The sequence below is a fragment of the Atractosteus spatula genome, chromosome 14 (assembly GCF_055471065.1).
Source record: "Atractosteus spatula isolate fAtrSpa1 chromosome 14, fAtrSpa1.hap1, whole genome shotgun sequence".
Classification (NCBI taxonomy): domain Eukaryota; kingdom Metazoa; phylum Chordata; class Actinopteri; order Semionotiformes; family Lepisosteidae; genus Atractosteus; species Atractosteus spatula.
The window spans coordinates 23,645,042-23,667,387 of record NC_142719.1 but is presented as its reverse complement, the minus strand read 5'-3'; the positions used below and the strand labels follow the sequence as shown (position 1 = coordinate 23,667,387).

Genomic DNA, 22,346 nt, shown 5'->3' with positions numbered 1-22,346 from the left:
GGCTGGAACTAATACTTTGCTTATTTAAGCTTTTTCAGGATTTTAATTGTTTTTTCAGGAAAGTTAGACAATCTGTGTTATAAATACTATGTAATTAACATTAAATAACTGATAACTGTTAGATCAGTTAAGAGCTCAGTTAAATATAAGATGACTAACAACCAAGGGGATATATATAACGAGCTGTTCAGCCATGTAGTTGCAGCTGATACAACTACTCATTGGATTGAAAAAGCTCCTAATTACAAAACCATTCTTATGTAAGTAGCCAGGAACTGAGATGGAACTAAAACCTAAAAACAGGCTGAAATGTGTTTTTTCCAGTTCTGGTCCTGCTAGTGGACAGCATGGGGGCACAGTGGTTAGTATTGCTGCTTCTCGGCACTCTGCCCAGGGTTCAATTCTGGAGCTGGGGTGCTGTCTGTGTGGAGTTTGTATGTTCTTTCCATATTCACATGGGATTTTCTGGGTGATAGTTCCCATAGTTGAAAGACATGATATTAGGCTAATTGTCTTCTGTTAAATTGGCCCTGGTATGAGTGTTTGTCTCTGTGTGTGCCCTGTGATGGACCAGTGTCCCATCCAGGGTGTATCCTGCCTTGCACTGGTTGCTTGCCTGGTTAGGTTCCAGCTTCCCCCATGACCCTGAACTGCAAAAGAGAATTAAAAAATGGATTGTCATGGTAGCAGTGTTACAACCATATAACTTGATCTTATCAGAATTCAGAGGCTAAGATGGCTTATTCAGTACTGGGAGGGATTTCTTTGGTGTTCTCCCCAGTTGTTGCTGTGAGTGGTTATTGGTTGGGCCAGTAGAATTTACAACGCCAGTGTCTCATTGTAGTCGGCAAGGATACCCCATTGTAGGAGGTGCCATCTTTTGAATGATCCGAATTGTTAAATCAAGGCCCTGACTACTTGCAAAGCACTTTTGAAAGTGAGGGGAATTTAATCTCCATGTCCTCACTATATTTTACAATGCATTTGTACAATTCACCCTCCCACTTGTTTCAATTGGTAGAGCGCTTGGGTCACACTTTATTTCATGGTCTGCTGTGCAGTGGGGCTGCTGGTGCAGAGTAGTTGCCACAAGTCGCCCAGGTGGGGGCTATACTTCAGAAGTGGATAATGTGTCTTCGTTTTCTATGTATATAGTGCTTTTGGATCTTTTGTGCTGAAAAGACTGTCAATGGAAGGATCTATTATTTCTCTTAAGTGTTTTATTCAGACTAAATTTTATTAAGTATGCAGCATACTTTTTGCTCTATTTCTTGGATATATCTCCTTGAAGTGATTTCTGAAGCTCAAAACGTCAGATTAGAGAAAAGGAAGTTCTGCTCTTCTGGAGGATTTGCAGTGTTTAAGGAGTTAGATGAGGCCTGATGTAGCTGTGACTCACAATGCTGCAAGCTCTCCAGCTCCCACTGAGACTTAGTTGCTGCACAGCTGTCTGTCGGCATGCCCACTCAGGCCCTACAGAGGTCTGGCGGTTGTCTCTTTCTCCTTGGGGAATCGCAGCTACAGGTGGCTAATGATATAGCATAGATTTGCATCATGTATCTGTGGGGCATTAAGCCTAACCTGAATGAGGCAGTTAGAGGCCGAGTCGGTCAGTTTTATTTTACCATATGATATTCGGAGTAAACGCAACAATACCGATTCATTCCAGGTCATAGTCTTACTTAAGGTATTTTTAATGCTTTAATAACTTGAGACTACATAAAGTAGGTTAAGTTTGTCCAATTACAGCTTAAACTGGAGATTTCATGAAGTGCAGGATACCTGCTGTACACCTTTCTGGTTTTTCTTTATATCAGAGTTCTAAAATAATTGTCAACAGTTTGTTTGACTTTTGAAACACTATCAGCATGTGAGTGTAGGCATGAAATCTATTTCAAGTTCTGTTTCTTATCACGCATGGTTAATGTGAACTTTTTAAGAAACTGTGTATATGGAATTTAAACTGTCAGATCAACAGCTTATTAACCAAACTGAAAACAGACTTGGCACTAATACAACTGTGAGCTTCTGATACCAAGGCTTGAGGGGAGGAAGTATCTAAACAAAGAACCAATTTAAAAAATGTTCAATTACAATTTCAGTAAACCTTGGCGATAAGAGCTCAGTTGGAATGAAAACCAAATAAAATCAGTGGTCAGCAGAAAGCAAGATTGAGGACCCGTGTTTTAAATCAAGAGTGCCATGAAGAATTTTAGGTCTTTTTCAGCTTCAGCACCTGAACTGCTGGGAGAAGTTAAATTAGTCCAGTTCTGCCAATAAGCTGATTGGACTTCTTTAGCTTAAATCAACATTATTATATTGACAAGTAAAGGTTTATTCCATGCTGAAAAGAGAAGAAAAGAAACATTTCAGCTGTGGAGCCTTCTTCAGCCAAAACATTTATTTTCTTTTCAGCATGGAATAAACCTTTACTTGTTCCTTTGCAGCCTACGCAAGCTAGCACAGCTACCTGAACTACTTATTATATTGACTGTTTGCACATTTCCCATCCTGAAGAGCTGCAGTAAAGCAGGTCATATAGGCTTGATATACAGTGCTGAGAATACTTGGGAGTTATGGTTTCTCGCCATGATACTCGTTTGACAAAAACTGGACTTTTCTTAAAACAACCAGAACAGTTTGTATTTACCAGTTCATTGAGTTTGGGAACGCAATGGTGTATGAAGTAGGAAAAAAAAGTTAAAAATCATCATATAAGAATTAAATCCTTAATAATTAGCACAATTAAGGGAGTAATTAGAATAAGATGGTAAAAATAATTGGAGAAATAGCAAAATAAGCCCTCAGTTTGTCTCTGTCCTATCTAATGGTTAAGAGTTTGAGTTTGGTGTTCACTTTACACTTTAGTGGAAACATGTCTTGACAAAAACAAGATGTTAGAGGACCTCGGAAAAAGAGCAGCCGAGGGAATGTTGGGGGACAACAGTTGAGGAACATCAGTCAGGGAATGTTGCAAAACATTTTGAAATATTTGAAGCTCGATCCATCCATTGTCAGACAAAGAGTCTACAAATGGAAAAGATTGAAGTCCATGGTGACTCAAGCCAGTACATGTCATCCTGCAAAGATTGTCAAAGCACAACCCGGAAGTCACAAAGAACTTCAGAGTAATATATAACTATCTGCAGGATTCTCTTGCTGTGGCTAAAGTGGTTATGCCTCAACAGTATGGAAAAGACTAAACAAGAATGGTGTTCCTTGAGCATAACCAAGAAGCAACCATTGCTGTCTAAAAAGATGTTTGCCAGAAAGCTCCTGGACCCATGACTACTGGACGAATGTTCTTTGGACACAAAATGTAAAAATCTGAACTTCTTGGCCACATTGAGAAATGTCTTGTGTGATGAAAACCAAGCATTACTTTCCAACAGAAAAACGTCTTCCTGACTGTCGTAACAATGGTAGGAGTGTCATTGTTTTGAGTGCAGGACCTGAGCGACTTGCCATCATTGGGATTGCAAATTTGGCATAGTATTTGCAAATTCGGGATGAAAATATGAGGCCATCCGCTAGGGCTGGGCGATATATAAAAAAAATGATCAATACCTACGTTAAGAATCTCTCACTGACCTAATTTTGCTTATGTCGGTATGTTCGGTAAAAGCTTTCCCCACTGTGTGTTTTAATGAGCAGTTATATCCAGTCACATGCTTCTGCCTCGTCCAACCTTCCTTCTTCATTCAAAACACAAAAGAAGCGTGCCGGGCATGAGACAACATGAGCGCTTATGCTGAACCCCAGTCAGGCAGGGATGACTCAAATACAAATGAAGACGAGCTGGTATCTAAAAAAAATGCTGTGTTAATTGTTTGGTCATATTTTGGCTTCAGCAAATAGGATACTGAACAAAGCTAAGTCAGATGTAAACTCGGTCTGAAAACCGTTTCTGTACCCCAATGTAACACGAGCAACTTGTTTCACTATTTTAAATACAACAGTTTCATAGAATACGAAGAGTACTTGGCCAAAAAAAGAGAGAGACTGACAAGCGCACTCATGGCTGAAGTGATTCCCCCCAAACAGCTGTCTCCAACACAAGTATTTACTAATGCGACTCAATAAGCAAAAGATTTACGCAGATGTAACGAAATACGCCATTACATACTACATAGCGAAGGACATGGTCCACAATGCTACAGTGGAACACACTGGTTTCAAAAGGCTCTTTCAAACCCTTCACAAGAGATACGTTGTGCCCTCGAGAAAATATTTTTCTCAAATTGTGGTGCCTGACATTTACAAAGCTTTAGTAGTAGTAATAGTTTTGCATATTTCAAACATGATCTATCATGTAATCATATAATTTCAAGGGTTTCAAAAAAATGATCGTTAATTTGTTATCAAGGTAAAAGAGTGAAATTATCGTGATATTGATTTGAGGTCATATCGCCCAGCCCTACTGTCCACTCATTCTTGCTGAAGCTGACCTGAAAGTGGGGTCCTGAAGGGAGATGTAATGAAAGGAAACCCTCAACTGTCAGCCACATGAAGTAGTTTTGTATGGAAGGCCAACATTCCAGAAAGCTAATGGGAGGGACTTAAACAGTAACACAAAATGTCTAATTGAAGCCTTGGCTACTCAATGAAATGTCACCAGTTACCAATTTTAAGGATTTAAATACTTATTTACATCAGGATATTTAGTGTTGGATCCTTTTTGTTAATTAAATAATCTGAACATATCTTACGTCTTTGTGCGTTATGTTTAATCAAATTATCTTCACCCTTATTAAGACTTCAATTATGTTTTACATATGTATTAAGTGTAAAATTTACAACACTTTGGGCCAACCTATAGTAGTTATAAGCCCTTGTCTTGGCACTTTATCACCAGTGGAAAAAAAATCAAAGTGGTTAAGTGGTGGGTGGAATGAGAATCTGCAGAGACTGGGTCTCAAGGACTAAATTTGTGCACCCCTGCTTGAGATTTTACGGGTGCTTGATGATTAATATGACCTAATAAGTTTATTTGATTTATTATTCATTATTGTAAATAAGGAAGATAAAATGTAGAAAGAGAACAAGAAAACTCTCAAACCCTAGTGTTCTGGAATGTCTCATCCCAACTTTAAATTTGAGTGCTTCACCTCCATCTCTGGTGTGGAAGAACAGGTGTCTGTAGGTGTTTTCTAGGTCTTGCTAATGCAGCAACATGTAAAATTCTGGGAGAGGTTGGTAAACTAGTCCTATTAAGTGTTTATGTGAGTCATTGATAGCTAAACTGGAATGCTATCCCGCTGTTGACACAGTATGCCTACAACACTGAAGTTGGACCACCCTGCTTTGAATAACTGACGGCTTTTAACAGGACTACTCGATATGTGGCTCTAACACCCTACTTGCGTGCTGTTTGCCTCATAATTAAGCTGATCTGCAGAGCTGTTTGTGGCAGCCTTTTCCAGCAGGGGGGGTTGGAAGGGCTGCATGTTGAACTATAGGATGGTTGAGTTGGCCCTATCATGGTGGCATTGGACCACTTAAACCTTTAGCTATCTGTTCTCCTGAGTGCAAAATTAAGTACTTGCACATGAAATCACAGGATTGCAGAGAATTGCATGTAGTTTTTGTATTTTAAAATTCATATTTAGAGTGGTATTGATTTGGAAGCTGGTTGAAGCTAAAGCTAGAAGTGTGCTATATCTAATACAATTTGATTTAATCAATTAATGAAACCCTGAAGTAGGCAATGCATTTTCTGTTCCTAGATTTGGTGCCTTGTATCAAAAAATTAACATGGCAAAAGATATTCACGTTTTACCAAAAATTCTACACATCATAATCTGTTCAAGAAGCTTGACTTGGACTAAATTTTTGAAGAAGCTTCACTCCACTCCCTAGCTGTCCAAATTAGACTAATAAGATAAGATCACTTTATTAGCCATATACAGTTTCTTGCATTAGGAATTTGTCTTTTCACATACCCCAGCTTGTTCTCCATGAGACACACAGACAGGGAGAGAAGCTTGAGGTCAGAGCGCAGGGTCAGCCATTGTACAGCGCCCCTGGAGCAGTTGGGGTTAAGGGCCTTGCTCAGGAGCCCAACGGAGTAGAATTCCTCTGCCGGCCACAGGATTTGAACCGGCAACCTTCCAGCCACAGATACAGATCCATAGCTACAGAGCCAACGCCCCGCCCCAATGGCAAAATTGCTGTATGCCATTGTTTTTTGTTGAAAATTACATTTTAATTTTAATTTTTTACTGTCCCATTGTTCTATTTTGCTTTGATTGGAATATATACATGATCTTAGATGTGTGCTTAATGTTATTCCCCTGTATTCATTGAAAGTCTTTGCATCCTTGAGCCATTGTTCTTTATGTGGATAAAGCAGTGGGACCAATAAGTATCCTTCTGAAGTTCACTGTGCTGTTCCCATAGAAAGAGATTCTTGTTTTTATAGTACATTATGGATACACTGAAATGGCCTTGTAAAATCAAAATGAGAATGAAAGGCTGAGAGTTGCATGTTGGTGGCAGTGGTTGGCATTGCTGGGACCCTGGCATTTCATTTCAGTAAAACCTTGTTTTGGGAAGGGGATTGTTTTCTTTTGTGATGCGGTGGAGGTATGGAGAGGCATGCATGTATCAATTTGAAGCATGCTTTCACCTGATAGCTGTAAATAAGATGTAATTAGTGTAGACCATGTTAATGAATGTAGAACATGTATATCCAATGAACCAGTGGTAATTTAAAAAATCAACACTTTTTAATTAACCTTTCAAAACATTCTGTAAATGGTTCCGATATCACTTTTACCTTATAAACTTCAATTAAACTAATTTAAAAAAATCATTTGTTGCTTTTTAGTCAGCAGGAGTGAGTTAGGGTGCCATGGTGGTGGAGTGGTTAGCATTGCAGCCTTACCGTGCTGGTGCTCTGGGTTAAGTTCCTGGGTTGTTATTTGCATGGAGTTTCTATGTTTTCCCCATGTTCACCTGGGTTTCCTCTTACAGTCCAAACACATACTGGTAGAGTGTGTGTGTGTCCTGCAATGGACTGGGGCCTAATTAAGGGTGTATCCCGCCTTGTACCCAACGCTTGCCGGGAGAAGCTCTGGCTCCACCATGACCCTGTATTTGATAAAGCAGTTATAAAATAGATGCTAGGAAGGAGTGAATTCAAATGTATAAAGTCAAAGTCTGCTAATCGTGAAGTTTTTCCAACTTTTCTTATTTATACTTATTTTCAGTGGTTGTTTGTCACGTTATGAGTATAATTTGTGGAAAAACTTGTTTGGACACTGATTGGAATTATGCATAAATGTCATCTACCACATTAATAGATATGTCCATACATAAAATGTTTTTTTATTATTTATGATATATAGTTAATAAAATATTATTTTACTGTATTATGCCTTAATGTAATAGGTAGGAGCTGCACTCAATGGCTCATCAAGCCTAAGCTTATCCTGGTTTCTAGGTCTGAACCAATTGGAGAGCATGCCACTCCCCATATGTGGGACTCCAGTCCATCATAGGATGGACAGCCATGGTGATTTCTATTTATACAGCTTGGACTGGGGCAATTGGGGTAAAGTATCTCACTCAAGTTACAACAGCAGTGTCTGCAGCAGGGACTTGAGCCCACCACACAGCCCACCAGTTATGAGTCCAGAGAACTACCCACCATGATGTGCTACTCCGGGGGGGATGTCGTGATTACCACAATGTTCCTAGTCATGAGTAAAGAGTGACTTTTAGTAGTCTAAATCGGCTATTAGTTGATATACAGGACCATTTTGACGCAGCAGTGCAGGTTGTTTATTAATCCCACGTCTTGGGCCATATTATCATCTCTTGCACCGAGAACCATGTTCAGTCAGCAAGATTAATTTTGTCATATTATCTATTAATATTATTATTGTGCCCATATCCCTGTTTTCTTACAAATTTCCAACTTCTTGGTGAAATATGCAAAGCAGGGTAACAAATGCTAGAAGGGAAAGATATTTTCTCATCACCTAAGCAAAGGCTGACATAAGTTCTGATTTCATCCTGATTTCTTTAATTTCATTTGCTTCATAATCTTAGCTATCTTCTTCTGGTGAGCCTTTGATAATATTACTACTGTTAATGAACAATTGGCTTTATTGCAGGTATAGTGAGTTGACTTCGCTGTGTAACATGAGTTTACTGTGATACTGTGAGACATTTTATGGGCTTGTTCTCCTGGTTTTTTATTCAAATCTCTGTTAAGTCTCGTTTTGTCTTGTTCCTTGTAAAGACGACCATACCATTGGTAATAAAAAAAACTGTTTCCATTAGAAGATTGGAAAACAGTGGACTTTGAGCCTGAAAATGATATTGTATTTAAAACTGTGCAGAAGAAACCAACAGTGCAGTCCACAATGCAATGCACTGAACTTTTTATGCTTAAAGGTTTGCTTTCTGCCTTTGAAAGAAAGGGACTGAATCTCTTGGCTAGGCAAATCATGGAAAGCCAAAGCACGGTCTGCTGGGTAACGGATAGCACTAAATGAGTAGCAACTGTGCGCGTGGGAGCGCTGTGCTTCTCGTGTGCAGGGCAGAGCAATTCACCTCAGGCAGACATACCCAGCCATTAATGGCTCTGCTGTGGCTTGGAAGAGCTGGTATTCAGCTTTTTTTAAGGGTCAGTAGCAGCTTAGGCTGTATTACAGTTGCTCTTCAGCACTTTTGAATTCTTGTGCTTTTCATATTAATTTAGAATTATTTGCATGCACAAATGTCAGTAGTTGCTTATTAGGTGAGTATGTTGCCTAGACATTTTAATATGTTACACACAATAATTTAATTGTTGAAAGCAAATTTAAAGTTTGAATAGCAAATTGTCCTCTCTGTATAGCCTGTAATACTCTGATATCCACTCCTGATCCTGGAGGCTTGCCATGTCTTCTGGTTGTATTCCACCCTGGACTATTAGTGACTATTTTAATCAGTGGTTTGTTTGATTTTTCAATATTATGAAACCATTACTCATTGAGGAGTCTAATATTGATTGGTATACCACCAAACCTGATGGACTGTGGCCCTACAGGACCACAAGTGATTATCACAGCTAGCAGCAGCTTATACTATGTTCCGCATGTATAGACTCATTCTAAATTGTGTAACCTTTTTATAGTTAATTGGTGGACAAGCTTGTTTTGGGAAGAACAGGGTACGAAAGGCCCCCAATATACATTGGGGTTAGGGACCACATAGTTGCGAGTTATCATTAAACCAAATATTTAGTGAAGTACCAAACACTAAGTATTACTGCAGGATGAATGAAATGAAAGAGGGAAAGAGTATGTAATGCAGGGGTTGTGTGATCTTGCTGTTGCGTAACAGTGTTGGGTTGCTATACTTCAGGTGGCAGAAAGCAGCACTTCGACTAGAATCTTAAACAATTAATTTTTGAGAAAACAGGGCTGTGTCTTAAATTATTTAGATTTTGCTGAAGATTTCCCTGCCATTGATGAGAAAACTGTATGAATGTTTCGTTTAAACTGAAATTATAGTAAGGAGCACATTACCAAGCTGTGTTAAAACCTCATTTTTTAAAATGTTCTTAATTTATATTAGTCAACCAGTTATACCTGGTCCCCTTTTTCTTCCCCTTATTCTTTACTGTTCAAGGTCTATTCTACTATTATTACAGCTTTATTAGTAGTACGTTTGACAATACCTATGCATGATGCTTTACACTTCTTGCATCCTGTGTTCCATTCTGGGCTGGGAATTTGCAAGGTCACGGTCTGCATGGGTTTTGCCTGGTGCTCTGGATTCCACCCACCAACCAAATACGAGCAGCATAGGTGGATTGATATCTAATTTCTCTTCATGTGTATGGTGTACCTAAAATAATGTGTATCCAGTCCTGTTGACCATTATGAAGCTTTTAGAGGTTTTTATTAATCAGCAACTTTAATCTTTTTGAAGGAGGAAAAAGACACTGAAGAGGCAATGGAGACAGATGCCAGTGAGGAGGAGACCCCCCCTGAGCCGGAAGACAAGGGTTCTGCTGAGACTCTATCCCCTGACCAACAGGACCAAGAGCTGACAGACATCAGCACTGCAGCTGCAGAGAGGGAGGGAAAAGACACACTGTCAGAGGAGGGCAACACAAAGGGCTTCCTGCCCGACATTCCGACTGTCGGCTCCCAGGACTCTGTCCTGGAACAGAAGCAAGAATGCACGTTCTCCAAGGTGAAGGAATGCTCCTTCCAGATGGACACTTGCAAAGACAAGGAGATGGAAGCTGTTCTGCCCAGTGAAAACAAAATCTCCGAACAGTGCACTCTTCTCAAGGTACTTCCCATAAGCCATGTGGACCTTCAGCCGTCTTCTTGCGGTGTTCCAGACCTGGTCAAAGAGTGCACTGTTGAAAAATGTCAGCGTAGCTCCTATGCAACTGAAGACATGCTTCTGGTGCTTCAGGAAAATACAGGTAAGTAGACTGTTGTGCCTTCTTGTTAAAAGAAAAAGCTTTGAGAAGTTCCTTTAAACATATCTGGAAGACTTTGTAATGAACAGGTGGATCTTCATAGAGTTCAACCTATCGTTTAGTGCCTGTAGATTGTGTGCCAGTCTGGGTATTATTCTACTGTATTCTGTTTTTTCTATTATATTGTTTCATAGCCTAGCGTGAAGAGCAATGTGTTATGCCTATTTGTACGACATCTCCAATGGTCTCAACCGACCTAATATTATTGCTCCTGTTTATGCTTAAATGCATTTATAACCAAGCACATGAGGCACGACTTTACCTAGAGGGTTGTGAGAATGTGTAACTATTTACCCAGCCATGTTGTTAAAGCTAGTACTCGGCATCTACCAGGAAATGACTGGGTGAAATCCTTGGAATGGATTTCTCATCTTTGTTTTCAGAAAACACTCTTAATATTGCTTCAGTGATATTGTATAACAAATAAATTGTTTAGCCAGAATAGAAAATTGGGGCCAGTACAATCTTCCTTAATTGCAGTTATTGTATAACACTGGTGAGGTGTTGTGGCACACTATAGTAGCAATATTTTAATCCCACAGGGCCCTGTGAATCTACCTGAAGAATGATACTGATCAAGTGTCATTCACAACTTGTAGACATGTTGCAGTACCCCATCCTATTAAGATAAGAGGAAAAATCTGCACTTAGAAACTTTTTTGCTATACAGTACATAACTTTCTTTCCAACGTATTGAAACTCAGATTTGAAACAAATTAAATATTGCTGTCACTCATTGGAATTTAAACGGAATAGTGTAAGGTAGGATTATCACTCCTGTAAAATTTTCAGTACACACTTTTTCATATTGTTTATAGACAGGTGATGGTGGAGTCACAAGAAATGTGTGCTGAACATTGCTCAGGCCACACTGTGAACACTTTTTCTTCACAATACATCCAGTCAACAATTGCTGGTGTTAATAAATTACAAAATTAATTCTGCTATTGACATTTAATTCATATCTCTCCTCTTTAATGTATGAAGACTTGTTGTCCTTCACGAGTTGAAACTGTTGCTATGTATGGAAAATAAAACTTAAAAATAAAAAATAAAAGGTGAAAGGCACAGGAAAGATGACTAAACAGCAAGCTATCAGAGGCTCAACTCTCTTCTGCAGAGAGTTGATAGAGCCAGGATTGTTTTTTGCAGGGAGTGGGAGTTATTAAGGGAATACAAGTTACCCAAAAGCACATGGAAGAGTCCTGGGGCATCAGGTGGTAAGAGTTTAATGAAAGGGGAAGCGGTGAATGGTGGATTTGTCACCCTTCCCAGGATTTTTGAAACTGTAACGAAAAGCTTATACAGGGAGAGAAAGTTGTAGCAGGGAAGGCAAGGTCCACCAAGTGTGCTATTACCAAAAATAGGAGGGTGCTGTGAAATGACCGTGCAATGAGAGTATGTCTGCATTCTTATAATGGGACCATTGGGTGGTTTAGTCCTGCAGCAATTCTAACAAGCTCCCAGCCAAAGGCTCCAGTAGGATTTGTTTGCCAAGGGTCCTGTTTTGCAAATGAGGTTGCTGACCCCAGACATTTCCAAAAACATCTGTCATAAGTCAGATTGTTTTCTTTAAAGATGAAGTGTGTGCATTTAGGACTCAGAACAGTAGCCACTTCCTTACACATATGTTTGTGGGGGTAAAGAAGAAATTTCTCAGCCATATTGTTGGAACCAGTCCCTGGGAGCTTTCAGCAGACATCTAGATGAGATCCTTGGGTCAATACGTTTTTAGCAACCAAATGTATGAGATTAAATTAATGTCCTCAGCTTTCCACCTTTATGGTGTTTAAAAGGCAAAATCAATCAGTAGGATTGAAACCACATTGGTTGTCTGTGCCTCTGAAACACTCTATCCATTTTAGGAATTCATTGGGTATATCCTTTTAGATTTGAACTTTTAAATCTAAAAATACTTTTAAAGCATTTAACTTTTAAATTAACATTTACAAGTTTAAATTAACACTCATGCTTAAAATGTTTGTCAAATTTACTTTCATGTACTTTTTTAATTGTGTTGTGTTTGCGGTATTCCAGTACGTGAAATATATGTCCTGTTTTCCCAGTTTAAATATGATGTAATTTTACTTATGTTTCAGATCCCTTATTTTAAAAGTTTCTGTCTTTGTTCTAAACAGGGAGATTCCTGTGGAATTATGAACATCAAATTTCAAAATATTGTATGTCTTGCAAACTGACAGGTTGTAGTTAAATATTGAGTCTGTATAGCTTACCCTGCTTTTCAGAGGTGCAATCGTTTTGCGCTGCTCAGTGCTCGTCTTGAATGCTGCAGCTTTTTTTTTGCAGAATTATGTCTTTTTATTGAATTTTCTTGCCGAAATTGATCCTATGTTGAATGGATCCTATGATGACTCTGGTTTTCAGAAGCAATTTTAAAGCCTACGATCTGTACTGTGATTGGAGGACCGGCATTTAGCTGACCTTGAGACTGTAGAGGTTATGAGTGAAACTAAGGTCTGGGGGAGTCCCCATTTCCTGTAAAGAGCTTTGAGTGGAGTGTCCAGAAAAGCACTGTATAGGTGTAAGAAATTATTATTTATTATTAATTGTACCCATTTGTAGGTCTAGTTAAAATATGCAATAGGTATACTAAATATCTGTAAATATCTTACAAAGTTTGCCTCCTGGAATCAAACATTTCTATAGTTTTAACAGAAGAAAGCAGTGTTCTAGGTTTACATGCTCGATTGTAGGTTTACATTGTCCCTTATATTAGTGGCTTATTCAGTTTTAAAAGGTTTAGTATGTGTAGACTTTTGCAGTTTTCTGTTGTTGGTGTACTTTAGTTCCATTTTGCACCTCTTTGACTTCTTTAATCCAAGAAGAAGGAATATAAGCCTCAGACATCAGAAAATAATTTGATATTTAAGTATGTTTAATTTCAAGACCTAGACCTGTGTTCAGTAACATATGATCAAATATAAATTTTTGTTTTGTATTAAACCCTGATATTTGGTAGGATTTGTGATACAGAGGTAATTATTTTGAAATTTATTCTTACATTCCTGGCATCCTGAATGGGAAGTGTTGAGGTAACAGCAAGGCAATTAAGATGTTATACAGGGCCCTCCAAACGTATTGGGACAAAAAACTAAAATCGGGCTCTTATATAAACAAGAAATTGAAATTCACATAAAACAAAGTATTCTCAGTTCAGAAAGTCACCTTTTAATTTTAGGATATATTTTGCAAACATACTTAATCCGTTTTGAACCAAAGCATATGTTGCAGTGTGTCCCTCCAAAATCTAGGTGACCATAAGTATTGGAACACATTACAAAGCAAATTTAAAGAAGTGAAATATTTTTTGTTGCAAATCCTTTGCTTGCAACTGCATCAAGACTCCCTCCCATTGACATCACCAAAAAATTGTTCTTCATTTGAGATGCTTTGCCAGACTTTAACTGCAGCCTCTAAGTTGTTGCTTGTTGGTCGGCCTTTCTGCCTTCAGTCTACTTTTGAACAAATAAAATACATGCTCAGTTGGATTCAGATCTGGTAATTGATTTGGCCACTTTAAAATGTTCCACTTTTTCTGTCTGATGAAATCCTTTGTTAAGCGAGTAGTATGTTTTGGGTCATTGTCGTGCTGCATAATGAACTTTTGCCATTGTTTTCCTACAAGATGTCTGTATATCTATGAATTCATCCTACTGCTGCCATCTTCAGTTAAGTCATCAATAGAGACCATTGAGCCTGTTCCAGAAGCAGCCATACATGCCCAAGCCATGATACTCCCTCCACCATGCTTTACAAGGGATAAGCTTGGTCATTGGATATTTTCCACACTTCAGCCTTTCCATCACTTTGATAGATGTTTATTTTGGTTTAATCTGTACATAAAACCTTGTTCCAGAACTTCTGTGGCTCATTTCAGTATTCTTTTGCAAATTCCAATTGAGCCTTTCTGTTCTTGCTGCAGATGAGGTGCTTACAACCTTGCAGTACAGCCTCTGAATTTTTCTTGGAAGTCTTCTGTGAAATTGCGGTACTTGAGATTTGCACCCCCACACTCTTCATTAATAATTGTTTTTTTACATGTAGAAATATTTTTTTAATGCAGTGTCATCCACTGCCTTTGTCTTCTTAGGATGCCGTATATTCAGCTTATTCTTGACTCCTCCAATTTCCTTTTCCTCAGGAGCATTCAAGATTGTTGATTTCGCAATGCCAAGTGTCTTAATTTCTCTGATGGTCATTTTCTTTCCTCTCATTTTCAAAATGACCTTGTTTTCTGTCATAGTGAGTGTTCTGGTCTTCATGTTGGTTTCCACTGACTAAGTCAAGTGAAAGACTTCAAAAGCGGTTCCAAAAGACCTCCATTATGCCTACACCTTCACCGCTGTTTTGTGTGTGTGAAATGTCTGCAGCTTGTAACCCCTGGGCAATTAGAAACACCTGTAAACCCATTTGTCCCAGTAATTAAGATAATCTAAAATGTGGATATATGAGCAAAACAGTGCTGTTGTATAATGGTGAAACATTTATGCATAAAAATAACCATGGGTAAAAGGGGATATTCTCTGCTTTTGTCTCGTATTAATTTTGTGATTTGAAATTCAAATTTTCAGAGCATACAGCTATAAATGGATAATTTGAACTCTTGTCCCAATACTTTTGGAGCGCACTGTATATGATGGTATTTAACCACATAATGGTTGTATGTGTTAATTGTTTTCAGTTTGAGGAGTCGTGTAAAAATATTCACAGTCTTAAAAAGTCCCAAGGATATAGAGCCACATGCTTAAAATGATTAAGTTGAAATGCTACACAAAATGCATAGTGACAAACTGTATACTATATAACGTTTTGCATGTGGAGGATATTTCCTAATTCTCTAAACACTCTCGTTTTTTAGTTCTCATAAGTCATTTTGCTTAGAGATTATCACATACCTGCATGGAAATTGGTTGAATATTTCAGAGGGAAAGGAGTTTCTACCTGTTTATGGACACCAATTCAAGCTATGCGCAGCCGAAACATTTGAAATTAAATGTTTCAGCTGAACATCGGTGAAACATGTAAAGATCCAGACTGATTGTCTGAAATGGTGTATAATTTCAAATAAAGCATGGTTTTATTTAATCTTGCTTTACACTGAATGGTTATGTTTACCGCATTGTGTGCATTACAACTGTGCAGGGAATCTTATGGATTGCTGTGATCACAGGAATTTAATTTGTAATGCTTTGCCTGTGATTTGTTATGAGTTGCATTAGCAAAGAACTAAGTAAAAATTAATTGCCAGTTTTGTGTACAGGAGGACGCCATCATACATCACCCACTATATATTGTTTGTGTTTATATCTGAACTGACGAATTGAGCAACTCGATGTAAAAATTGCGAAAACATACTTAATTCTTCAAGGCACCAAAAGCCAGCAATGCAGTTGGTTTGTGGATTACTTGCTTCAGAAAAATGAAAAAAATACTGCAAAGAGCAAAATCTAACAATACAAATTCTTCTTGAAGACAACGATGTTAAACATGACTTAAGATTATGAATCGTTATGCCGAAAAATTAAAAGTTGAATTCTTACCACCAGACATTGCTAACTTCTATCCCGAAGCAAATTTTATTAGTTTCCCCAATACTACAGTTTGAAAGGAGCTGACGACACTATTGGTGTCGATTTCATATTATTTATGGGTTAAAGGTCCGAACTGCATATTGGGAACATATTTCAAGTTGTTTACATTATTCCTTATGGAAATTAATTCCCCTTTCTAAGTCATTTTGCTATAAGTTGCTTTATTAAGGAATGCATGCTACACTTAATAGGACCTCTGTACTGTATTTGCTAAGATATAAGTGAAACAATCTAACTTATGGTCCCTAACCCAACTCTATTCCATTAATTCTTATGGGAATAGTCTCCTGCTTTACACTCTGAAGAGACTGAAATCTCCATATTTACCTTGTTATTATGGGGGACAATTCCTCTACGTCTGTCATTCTGTCATCTATACCTCACGACATTCTGCTCCCTAACTCTTATGTGTAACCAGGATCGCTTGTATATTTTCACCATCTAAGTCTTGCAGTTACACTTGAATTTAATCATTCTATGATTTAAATTGATTTCTTTATCAGCTTTGCTCAATCAAATGTTGATGCTTACTTACAGTTGAAGAACAAGTTTGTCTAATCAGATTTTTCCCATTTCCTGGCAGTCATCAGCTTTTTATTCAGTCTGCTGTGATTGGAAGAGAATTTGCAAACGAGCAAGTTTTTATTAACTTAGAAAAGTCAGAAGGTGACTTTGACATTTGTGACAAGAAAACAGAGACTGAAGGTTATTAATGTGCACCTTTTTGCAGTTTGACAGTAAACAACACTTATTTCCTCAATTGAACAGATTTAGTTTGTCTGATCAGATCAGAAATACCAGCCAACTATACATTCGAACTGATCAGTTGCAGATAAGTATAACAGGTGGTAAGAGCACCTCCTTTGTCATATGCACAGCTGTTGGTATTTGTCTTTGTATAAATTCTTTCAGTTCTAATTTCTTTCATTTTAAGCCAAAATTTAAATCCCTGTCCTGTCTCAAATATTTCAGATTTTGATTTGTTTGTTTAAAAAGATAACATACTCTATAAAATAGCTTAAATTACATTCTACGATGTAACAGATTCTAAGCTACTTGCAATTTGCAAATTTATCTCTGATATTCACTGATGTTTGAGCAGTTTTTAATTTGAGCTTTGTCAAATCAAAATTTAGTCAAATCCAAAGCACACTAATGCTAATCTTCATGTCATGGCATATATTTTTATATACCACTTAATGGCATGGATTTTCTTTATAGCCATGCATAATACTGATTATTATGATATTGTGATATCCATTAGCATCATTTTAAGTTTAGCTATAGTTTCATAATTAATTATCTGAGGGTTGGTTTCTTGTAGAATGATGTTTTTCTTCTACAGTTGAAGCAATCTTTCAAATTATACCTGGTGATGCAACTGTATGTGTCTTTTGAAAGTTCAAGTGTCGCCACAATTCTTTCTCCTTTTCTTGTACCATAGTTTGCAAATGTTGAATAACATTTTTTGTTGGTGCAAGTACAGTTAAGGGTTGATATATCCACCAGCCAGTATTTTCAAAATGTTTTGTTGGCCCTTAAGAAAATATAGTTTAATGCTCCAATTTATTTTTTTTTAAATTAGGTTGAAAGTTGGATTAACCACTTAACCATATACACTTATGGCAGTTAATTTAATAAGAACCAGAGCTGAAGCAGTCTTTTAGAGTGTTGATCAGTAAGTTTGGACCTGTGGCTACACTGTCAACAGCACTGTTGACTATGATCTGAGCTAGAAAGACAGAAACAGGTCCTTTCCCTTAATTCAGTGACACTCAGTGGCCCTGGAGAGGCAGAGAATCTTAATTGAAGATGGACTTTGTTTTAACTCCAGCTGTTCAGATGTTTTGAGTTCTCTATAAATTCTAAAAGGTAGTGAAGGTCCAGGAGTTCTGTGCCTTTGCTTGGTACCAAATATCCTCACCACCTGAAGAACCCTCTACTATCTCTTCTGTTTTTTTGCAAACGGAAGGATGATCTGGGTAGGACAATTCCCTCCTCTTAGTGGTGTGATCACACCACAGTGAGCACAGTTCCTTGTCTGGATTCGTAGGAACCTTCAGTAAGGTAGATCTAGAAAGAGACCAAAACGACATCTCTATTTAAAGTTTTCGACATTAGCTCTGACCACAGCACTTTGCATTTCTGTCTTTCAGAGGCTTCAGAGGAGGTTGTGCCACAGGAGGCGGTGTGTCTGACAGTCCAGGGTGACGTCAAGAATGGAGAAGAGAAGATGCAGATGGAAGAAGTGATTGTTATACCTGAAGAGCATGTGCCTGACTCCAGCACAACACAGGTCAATCAATCAATCAATCAATCAAAGTTTATTTATCAAATGCACAACAATACAGTGTGCAGCAATGAACTGTATTTTCTACAAGCTCACTGGAGGGGGGGGATAAAAATCACAAAATTTACAAGATAAGGTTACATAATAATAGTGCAATAGAAATTTAATAAGATAAACTTTAATAAGATAAAATGTCCAGGTAGTGCAGTATGCCGAATACAATGAAAACTATGTCCATGTAGCCATTAAGGGTGATTTGCTAATGAAGCTGCAGGCTGGCTATGTAGCAGTCTTATTGAATGCTTCGATACCGTGTACCGGACGGTAGGAGAGAAAACAGTTTATGGAGTTCTTGAGAATGGACCTGGCCTTCCTAAGACATCTAGCTGAGTAGATATCCTGGATGTTTGGTAGCTCACAGCGGGTAATGATGGTGTGATGCAAGGCCTTCTTATTGTGATTTATGCCAATAGGAAATGTTTTTGTAACCCCTCCTTGGATTTTTCTTCAGTGTGTGATGGTTTTCCCCAAACAACTGCTATATTTTTCCTTTGTTTCAAACTCTACAGCTATTACTACAGCTGTGCTTGTCTGTGATTTCCATTGCTGATCACTAACACTTGACAGTTTTTTCCACCATTTTAAGCTTTTTACCATGGTTAACTGTTTATCAGCAATATCTTGTTGATCAAAGATCCATATTAGGTGTTGTTTCAGTTTGTTGCCAGTGGAAAACATTGACTTTCCATTTCTTTTTCAGGTCAGATTGATGGAGTGTTCAGAAGGTGTAACCTTATCATCTGTACCTGCCCAGAGCCGTGAGTTTTTATTTCTTAGAATAAAGAAATGGTGTCAATTTCAGACTCTTGTAGAAAACCCCTGCCACTTGCCAACTGTGTAGGGTGTTTTGTTTCAAAATAAGCAGAGGAATCGGCGGCAGTTTGCTGAGCAGATAGCAGAGATGATATACTGTAACATAATGTAGTAAGTATTTTTCTGTCAATAGAAGTCAATATTTGGGTAGTTTTATTTTCTGCTGAAAAGTCCTATATTTTCTTCAGTTTTCTGTGGGCATTGTATTTTGCCAGGCTTTTGACCGAATGAAAAATTATATACCTTTTGTACCTGTTAGCTTATTACTGCCAGCATCCCTAAATTGGTATAAAAGTAATAACTTTCCAATGGTGTCACAGGAAACAGAAAAGGCTTTTTCTTAAAGAACAGTTTTCAGACGTGGCCAAATGTGGCTGTTGTCTCTGCAGGTTCGGGCTGTAAAATGGAGGTTGGTGTCGCATCCTGCCTGCTGACTCCTTCTGCTTCCCCTGGAGATGCAGACACAGCCGAGGAGCGCGTTCTGAACGGAGACCTGTGAGTTTCCCAGGGGGTCCAGGGCTGGGGCGAGAACAGACCAGACTTTCAGCCCAGGTGCTGCAAGACGTCCGCGTGTTGTGGTTTTCATGTCAACTAGGCGCTCCCCATTGCATACGCTTAGCAGACCCATTAATCAAACTTTTATTCGTTATATTTTTATTTGTAACTTTTTTCAGCCTTGAAAATCCTGGGATGAAAGGGTCAACCGTTTACCAGTGTCGTGCTTCAGAATACCACTCAGCTAGGTGAAATGTTTCAATGTTCAGGTATCTGTATCTGAACATAACCGTGAAAGTGCCTAAGATGAGCTCTTGCCATGTGTGCACATCTGTTAACCTAGGAGTTGAATAAGTGTGTAAAAGTGACTATGTGAGCTTTTTGATATATATACAGTGTATATAAGTCTTGGTTTACACTGTTATTAAAATTTCAACACAAGTTTTGCATTTAATTTTCATGCATCTTAGTTACATTGCTGCCCTTCCTTCATTTTAGTTCATGTTGCTCTTTGCCCTGTTCTACAGGTATTGTAAGAATAGCTGCTAAACAACCTGATGTTTATGGTTGTTTACAGCCCCTGAACTATTTGTTGAATCATTTGCATAGCTGTTAAGCTGACATAGAGAGCAGTGCAAAATAATTGCCTTGCAGCAAGGAAACATGGTTTTTGCAGTTGCAGTTTTTTTTGCGTTATGCCTATCCTGGCATCTCCCATAAACATTTTATGCTAATAGGTATCACTTTAAAAATAATAAATTGTTAGAAAGTATAGGAAATCATTAATTATTTTATGTTAATGTATTTATTTCTATTCTTGAATAATAAGGAAACAATTTAAATAACATCCGTTAAATTTGTAAACTTAGTTTTGCAAATAAAGACTTAGGTAGAGCTATTTATTATTATATATTATTTATTTGCTAATTACAGCAACACTGACCAAAACGGGGAGAGATCAGAAGAAAAATGTTTTGTTTTTAAAAGCATATTAGAGAGTAGTCTATGTTGGCAAATGCTGCCTGCATTACAGTAAACACAAAAACCACCATCCAAGATCAGCAAATAGGCATATGGAAAACACAGAGGATCTGTCAGTCTTGTCTCTGGCAATGAGCACATTGTGCTTGCAAACCTGTCAAGGAAAGGAGAAGCAGATACCTGTCCTTTTTATTGTCAAACCATGCTTTTAATTACAGTAAAGATATTTGACTTCTCCAGTCAGATCAAACACAGAGTTGTAAATTGTAGGATCTTCAGAAAAGGAGTAATCATTTTGTTTTGTAATGCCCTCAGATTTATCCTATTATGGATGGTGTTGGTAACAGTCAGACAGTGTATATAAGTCTTGGTTACACTTGAATAGTACTGCCAACTCCACACTGAACAGTTGGGACAGTGCACTGTGGGCCTGACGTGGTCATGCTGAAACAGTGCAGTGCAAAACCCGCGGTCACACTGCTCCCTATACACTGCAGTGTAGACTTGGGTTGTTTCCAAGGTGCTGTCACATCCAAGCATTCATTGAGTAAGAAATTAGTAGCAGGGCCATTAAGTAATACAAGGCAATAAAATGACTACTTCAATGTTTTTTTTAGAATTCAAGCCTGCTGTGAGGAGTGTTATTCTCTTGTGAAAGGAGATTCTTACTTCTCTGTCTCCACAGTTTTGTGAAGTCTGAGAAGCCCGGCATTGATCCAATGGACTGGACAGTCTCTGATGTGGTCAGCTACTTCACAGCCGCTGGTTTTGGAGAACAGGCAGGAGCTTTCAGGACGCAGGTCAGTGTCTAGTTTTCCTTTTAGCCACAAGGGGGTAGCAATGGCGCATGTTTTAATAAGAGCTCATGTCTCGCACTACTGACCTAGTAGTGAGTAGTTCTTTTCAATTTTTTATACAAGAGATCTTAAAGAACTTGAAAGATACGTAGGCAACAAATCTGATATATTTATAAGCCAAGAAAGATTAATCTTTTTAGGTGGGTAGCTGCGTCAGCATGCGTAGGCTGCAAAGGAACAAGTAATAGGTTTATTCCATGCTGAAGAAAAGAAGAAAGAGAACACAACGTTTCGGCCGTGGAGCCTTCTTCAACACACCTGAAGAAGGCTCCACGGCCGAAACATTGTGTTCTCTTTCTTCTTTTTTTCAGCATGGAATAAACCTATTACTTGTTCCTTATTAATCTTTTTAGTCTATTTTAGCTAATTCTGTCAAACACATATTGGCAGTTTTGAAATTTTGCTTTGAATGGTTATGTAGATGGGGTGGCAAGGTGACGCATTGGACTAAATGGGTAGCATTGCTGCCTTACAGAGGTAGGGCCCTGGGTTCAATTCCAGACCTGGGGTGCTATGTGCATGGAGTTTGTATCTTCTCCCTGTGTTTCATTGTCTTTCCTGTGGATGCTCCAGTTTCCTCCTGCAGTCCGAAGATAGACTTGTAGGTTAATAGGATTTTGGAAAAATTTTCCGTGTTGTGAGTGCATGCCCTGTGATGGACTAGCCTCCCATCAAGTTGATTTCCGAGATAGGGTTGTGGAGGACCCCGAGCCTGATTTTTATGAAGTGGTTATAAAATCGATGGT

The 22,346-nt window shown here is 38.3% G+C and overlaps 1 protein-coding gene across 1 annotated transcript in view; it reads left to right on the top strand.

Moving 5' to 3' along the window:
- The window catches only part of samd1b (sterile alpha motif domain containing 1b), a 35,786-nt gene that overhangs the window by 3,893 nt on the left and 9,547 nt on the right, over positions 1 to 22,346 (top strand). The window contains exons 2-6 of the mRNA XM_088933327.1: positions 9,928 to 10,435; positions 18,261 to 18,400; positions 19,155 to 19,212; positions 19,657 to 19,762; positions 21,429 to 21,543. Coding sequence (XP_088789453.1) covers positions 9,928 to 10,435; positions 18,261 to 18,400; positions 19,155 to 19,212; positions 19,657 to 19,762; positions 21,429 to 21,543 — 927 coding nt within the window. The remainder of the gene's footprint in view (positions 1 to 9,927; positions 10,436 to 18,260; positions 18,401 to 19,154; positions 19,213 to 19,656; positions 19,763 to 21,428; positions 21,544 to 22,346) is intronic.